The sequence below is a fragment of the Haliotis rufescens genome, unplaced genomic scaffold (genome assembly GCF_023055435.1).
Source record: "Haliotis rufescens isolate VD_foot unplaced genomic scaffold, xgHalRufe1.0.p SCAF_7, whole genome shotgun sequence".
Classification (NCBI taxonomy): domain Eukaryota; kingdom Metazoa; phylum Mollusca; class Gastropoda; order Lepetellida; family Haliotidae; genus Haliotis; species Haliotis rufescens.
Window position 1 is genome coordinate 57684942 of NW_025964361.1, and position 6847 is coordinate 57691788.

General features: G+C 37.5%; 1 protein-coding gene across 7 annotated transcripts in view; it reads left to right on the forward strand.

Annotated features, from left to right (window-relative positions):
* Positions 1 to 2317, forward strand: part of LOC124147578 (mitochondria-eating protein-like) — a 33296-nt gene extending 30979 nt beyond the window's left edge. For 5 of the 7 annotated variants that reach the window (XM_046518226.2, XM_046518230.2, XM_046518225.2 and 2 more), the window contains one exon: positions 1549 to 2317. In XM_046518226.2, the coding sequence (XP_046374182.2) occupies positions 1549 to 1619 (71 nt within the window). In that variant the 3' untranslated portion in view covers positions 1620 to 2317. Of the gene's footprint in view, positions 1 to 221 lie in introns of all 7 variants that reach the window. The other 2 variants (XM_046518227.2, XM_046518228.2) reach the window with 2 other exon arrangements.
* The last annotated feature ends 4530 nt before the right edge of the window (positions 2318 to 6847 follow it).

Genomic DNA, 6847 nt, shown 5'->3' on the forward strand with positions numbered 1-6847 from the left:
ACCACATCCATATTGGTCAGGGAACCATTAAGAAATTGTCTATTTTCGGATTTTTTAAGATACCTTGATACTCAACTTTTTGTCTATGCAAGTCCGTAGAAGTAGTTTTAGTTCATGGTTTTGAGATAATCAATGTTTTCAGTAACGTGTTTTTAGAAGTAGAATCAGATTATGTTTTAACAATAATATGTATTTTTGTTTTTTTTTAATTTTCAAACTAGGCGACATCGTAACGAACCATTCACGACGATACACCTATACTTATAAATGCACAAGTCGGTAAACTTCTTCAAGTCCAAGAATAGACAATTTAACCCTTAGTATCACAAGACATTTGACTAACCACCTCTTAGAGAATTGTATACCAGTTTCCAGACGACGTCTGTATCGTATTGATGACTATATATGTGTGAGTGTGGAGAGGTACAGTGTAGATTGTTTCAGGAGTAGGATAGGTGAAGTTGTCGTACTCTGAAAAGGTACTTTGACATCGGAAAGAGCTGTTGAAAGAACACTGGTATTTAAATGATGCTTCCATTTTTTAAGCTTTAATAACTAAATATGAAAAAGAAAATGTAAATGTTGAACATTTTATTACTTTGTCACTCATTACACAAGCCTTGTGTGTTGAAATTGTTTAAGATAGTAAAATATTTCCTTATTGAAATAATTTGTTTGCATATTCTCTAGCTTGATACGAGATCTAACAGTTTGTTGAATACAGAAATAGATCAAGGTTATTTCTGTAGTTCTCACTAGAGGTATGATTAGTGCTACACATTTTGCTTGATGACGACTTCGATTCATCACTAACAACTTGAATTCAGCTTAACAGCACACGTCACCTTTTCATCTTAAATGGCAACTTACTTCTCAATTTGATAATTTTGAAAATATAATGTCAAATTAAATTGAACAAATTATAACTTATTTTCTAAATCTTGAAAAATTAGAATGTAGGACATAACATATTCTCTATGAGGTCTTGGCAATTAAATTTTTGTTTTGTTTTTAAAATTTATTGATCACAAGAGTTGGTTGCCATTTAATACCAGTTTTGTTTAACTACATATTCATATTAAAAATACATTCTTAATGGTATTGATTCAAGAAATACAATGTGAGTGTATCTGAAGAGTTATTTTCTTCCATTTCAGACTACTAGCAAGTTAACTAGGACTGCCATGCTTGTCAGTGACACTGGTAGTAGCATCTGTTCAATGTCTCCATATACTCGTAACCCAGCTCACCTTTTTCAGAATACATCCATAGTCAACTTCACACCACAAACACAAGCAAACAGGAACCCAAATCTTCCCTCTTGAGCACCCACCCTCTTCCCAGTCCCGACACTGAACATACACACAAGAGTTGGAATAAAAGCGTTGATATCAGAATGTTTGCTTGTGTTTGTCCAGTATTTATAAGTTATATTAGAGTTCAAAATGACCACCCTGCGTGGTTCATACTGATCCGTCCAGATCTGACTGTGATATGTTTGAAATTCTTGTCAACTAATCCCCATGTATTTTCTGTTTTTAACCACAGGTTCTCCCAGTAGACGCTCTATCCTCCGTTCTTCAAAAGCTTTACGATCTATTTCGCCTAAATCTTTTTAGTCGCTGTGCATGTTTCAGTCCTGCTTCTAGAGCTATGCTAGACGTTTTTGTAAATCTGTAAACAGAAATTGCTTTTGTGTGATGGTCAGATAATTTGTAATGGGCCAAGTTTCTGATCCTTCTTTTACCCTTTCATTCTGCTGTCTCATTTCTTTTGCTTTTTGGATCTGTTAGTGCTGCAAGAGTTATCTGCCCTTGGTGAAAGGTTGTGGGAAATGCTGCTGTAATTTCTGAGCTTTTTAGAAGTCACTACAGAGTAAATATTAGCGAATAAATATGAATTTGTTTCTAATTACAATGTACATCTTAACCTAAATATCAGTTTAATACTTTTGCTACTTAAATCTGTCTCAAGTGTGAATATATCGATTATTAATACTGTATTTTAATATCCACTTTGTTCTAATGCTGTACTAACGAAATGTTTGATATGAATATGATTGCTTGGTTATTTGTTTCACTGATACAATTTGACATCCTCAATCAGCATTCATGTGTGACTATGTATTTGGAAGTGAACACAATGTACTGGGATAGAGAGAGTTTTCATGTAGTTCTGTAGGTTTATATTGTAATTACATGATTGATATTTTGTAAGTATTGTAATATTTATACTGCAGATTGTTCTCTCCAATGCACCTTCCTATTTAAAACATTGAAATTATTTGTAATAAAATCTATAGTTAATTATATTTCCATTGTTGTGTTCTGTTATGCTTTACTTGTAAACAGCCAACACTTTCTGATGACCAAGGATTTTTACACCCCCGACTTTAGAGGGCTGGGGTGTATAGTTACCAAGTATACAAAGGAATTCTGTCCGCCTGTCCATCCATCTGCAGACATTTTTGTGTGTGGCCCATAACTTGAAAACTATTCCATGGATTCTTTTTAAACTTGGTGACCATTGTCTGTACCAATAGGAGAGGTGCAGTGAGAAGTTTGATTTCAATATTTGGATTTTCTTAAAATATACAACTATTTATCATTTTTTACTTAGAATTTTGTAAAAAAAATTTGTGTGACCTTTAACTTGAAACCTACTGCATGGATTATTTTGTGAATTTAGTGAAGTTTCCATACTAATAGAAGAAGTGCAGGGCAAAGTTTGATTTTGATATGTGGATTTTCTGAGGAAATATGAATTTTTACGTTTTGAACTTAGATTGTTCTATTTACTTCAACATTTGTGCTGCCTATTTAACTTGGACTACGTGGACTCTTTTCAAATTCAAGGAAGACTTTCCATACTTGTAGGAGAGGTGCCGTGCAAAGTTAGATTTTGATACATTTATTTTCTGAAAATATCAATCTCAATAAAATCAGATCTAAGTTCTCGCTGCCGCTAAACAAAGATCTGAGGACTTCCCATTACAGGGCATGTCAGAACGACCTTTCGCGAACTTTGAACGACCACTGAAATTACTAACAAGAAGTTGACATTAGTCAATTAGAAAGCAGCTTTGAAAACATGTTTAAGAAGAGACAACTTGCAATTTCATCTGTACATCGTGTGAAGTGATGGCAGAAATTAGCTTCTACATAAATTTTCATTGAATTACACAGAATAAATGACACTGTACTAAGCATAGTCTCCAATTCATTAAAAAAGGTGGGCAGTATAACATTGTAAGATTTTGCAATGAGTGTGTGGTGTAATGCTGTTAAAAACAATATTTCAGTTCTGTCATATCGTGTCTGCTTGATGTGGGAGGAAAGCCTGAAGAGATGCAGATCTTAGATGTTTACCACTTTGTTGAAATCTGAAAACACGATAAACCTAGAACATCATCTGGTCGAATCTAGGATTCGAACCCACAATCATCGGTTCCTGGCATGCCCAAGGGACACAACTCTGCAAACAAATTCCAGCTCCTTGGATGACAGGGCCACCTGTGCCCCGATTCAGCATTGATATAGATAAACTGTGTATGTACTTTCTACCATAAAGCACACATAACTCAAAATGTCAAAGGGGCGGACGGGTAGTCTAGTGGTTAAAGCGTTGGCTTGTCACGCCGAAGACCCGGGTTCGATTCCCGACATGGGTACAATGTGTGAAGCCCATTTCTGGTGTCCCCCGCCGTGATATTGCTGGAATATTGCTAAAAGCGGCGTAAAACCATACTCACTCACTCACTCAAAACGTCAAACCCTTCAGTCCACCATAGATTTTCATTGAAATATGTAAAACTTTGAGCTGAGAAAAGTCTATTTTATTTATATTTTTTAAACAAAGAGTTCAAGTTAACTTTGGATGTGATGCCCATGAATACTTGGAAGGACTATGCATTGGTACATTTCTTTCAAGTAAAGAAAGAATGGAACACATACAATTTCTTCTATAGGTTCTTGGGCAAATTAAAATGACGTGAGCTGGCGTGTTTTGTGGTGAGAAGGGCAGGAATGAAAATCTAATAATTATTTTTCTGTGGACTTATATACTTTTTACTGTACAGAAATTCTGCCTTATTAGCTTCATAGGGATTTGGTATTTTTTCTTAAATATTAAATTTTCAAATCCACATTGCCCAGCATGTTATGGTGATATTTTAGGCTTACAAAAATAAAAGAATTGGTTCTCAGGCAATTACTTTTGAAAACATAGTGCAGGCGTGCGGTGTTTTGTTTTTGGCTTGTTCAAACTAGTATGTAACCAAATACCGTATTCGACGTAATAAGCGCCCCGCTCTAATAAGCGCCCACGGCGATATTTGCTAATATATTGGCTAGTGAACAATCCCAATTATCCCCCCTTCCGATTGATCAATGTACACAAGAATTATTTATTCGTGTATAATACGCACTCGTGTGTTATATGCACCCTTAAGTATGGGCATTTATATTCTGGAAAAATGTATCTGTCGTATATAAACAGTTCAGACTGTCAGCACAAACCACGAAATTTATCTTTCAACTCTGTTTTTTCCACCAAAGTAATGTTCTAATAAGAGCCCCCTATTTCTAATTTTGAGAGCGCCCTGGGCGCTTATTACGTCGAATACGGTAAACAGTTGTGTACCATCAACCTGGGAAAGGACCTCCCCACATAAACAAGCATACAAAACTCCTACTGCTGCATAACACAAGAGGCCCAGTAAAACAGTGTGCATGTAAAGGGAAGTAACTGTATGTTATATTAGGTCGCATTGTTTTTAAGTATTAGGATTTTTTACATTTTCGGAAAATGGATATAAAAATGAAACGTGCGGCAGACTTTATGGTGATGTGGGCGGTGCCTGGGAACCAAGACTATTATTTTTTTAGCCTTAGAGGTACTGAATATCTAAATACTAACTACTGTTAAGTCAAGTTGACATCAAGAGCCCTACCGATTTTGTAAAAACATAAGTATATAAATTTACATGCTTCCCAGCACAAACTTTCTGCTTATTGTCCGTTCAATCTTAAAAAACATTCTTAAGTGTGATTTTCTTCCCAATACCCGGTATGCTGAAAATCAATTTCAAGGAATCTGGACTGTCATAACAAGCAGCTTGTTGTGGACAGTTCTTCTCATCAAACTACCAGTATATCCCTTGTTATCTTTTCATGAGAGTGAGTTTGGGTTAATGCCATTTTGAACAGAGTATCTTTCTTGCCCTGGACATCACAGAGTGTCAATAAAGTTGGAAAGGCTGAAGTGATACAGGTAGTTGACAATTCCTTTCATTCCAAGCATGGGTACAAACAGATGATTTGGGCCAATCTGGAATTTGACCCATGATTAAGAGTGAGTGAGTGAGTGAGTGAGTGAGTGAGTGAGTGAGTGAGTGAGTGAGTGAGTGAGTGAGTGAGTGAGTGAGTGAGTGAGTGAGTGAGTGAGTGAGTGAGTGAGTGAGTGAGTGAGTGAGTGAGTGAGTGAGTGAGTGAGTGAGTGAGTGAGTGAGTGAGTGAGTGAGTGAGTGAGTGAGTGAGTGAGTGAGTGAGTGAGTGAGTGAGTGAGTGAGTGAGTGAGTGAGTGAGTGAGTGAGTGAGTGAGTGAGTGAGTGAGTGAGTGAGTGAGTGAGTGAGTGAGTGAGTGAGTGAGTGAGTGAGTGAGTGAGTGAGTGAGTGAGTGAGTGAGTGAGTGAGTGAGTGAGTGAGTGAGTGAGTGAGTGAGTGAGTGAGTGAGTGAGTGAGTGAGTGAGTGAGTGAGTGAGTGAGTGAGTGAGTGAGTGAGTGAGTGAGTGAGTGAGTGAGTGAGTGAGTGAGTGAGTGAGTGAGTGAGTGAGTGAGTGAGGTTTAACACCACTTTTAGCAATATTACAGCGATATCACGGCGGGGGACACCCTAAATGGGTTCACACATTGTACCCAGGTCTTCGGCGTGACGAGCGAACGCTTTAACCACTAGGCTACCCGACCGTCCCCCATGATTAAGAGGTTCCTGACATGGAAAAGGGATACAACTCTGCATGGTGAATTATGGCTCCTCATACTCAGATGTGTCTGTGTGGCTACTTGTACTTGTCCGGACTAATGCCAGCCCATGGAGATACCATGCTACACAATGGATACCACAATAAGACTATGTTAACTCTGAGTCGACCAGTCCTTGTTTTATACCCTCAAGACAGAGCATCCAGGAAGGGTAACAACAAGTACCATCTCTTAATGTCTTTTGAAAAAACATGTCAAAGGATCAAAGCCCCGACCTTCCTCTCCGTGCAGGCAATCTATCCACTAGATCACATAACACTGAGGCCCTGTGGCCAAACAGTCACAAACAGAATGATAGATGGCAACATCTTTATTACATGTATTACAACACAGAGATATGACTTGGATAACTGAAAACAAACAAGACTTCCTAAAAATAGAAAAAAAGAGACATTATTTTGTCAAACACAAAGGACAGTGTTGTTCTGACTCAATATTATAATTTATTACCTACGAGGGCAAACATATCGGGGTTCATTAAAATCATATGTGCCCTAGGGTCATATCACGTCACGGGACAACAGTGTATTGTTTCCGTCATCCGGATGGCATTGTTGACGTCATTCGAATCTTACTGTGACGTGGTCGGAATGATGTCACACTAGAAACGACGTCACAGCTGAAGATTGTTGTTGTCATTCGACAAGTTGTGGTTCTGCTGCTGTTGCGATTGCTGTCCTTATAGGAAAACACTAACATTTGTCTCTGTAAATAGGACATTACATTTGTGCTCATGTCATACTATATGTTTATTTTCGCTTGGGAAATCCTTGAATTTAGACACTCGTGTCGTAAACATAGTGTGA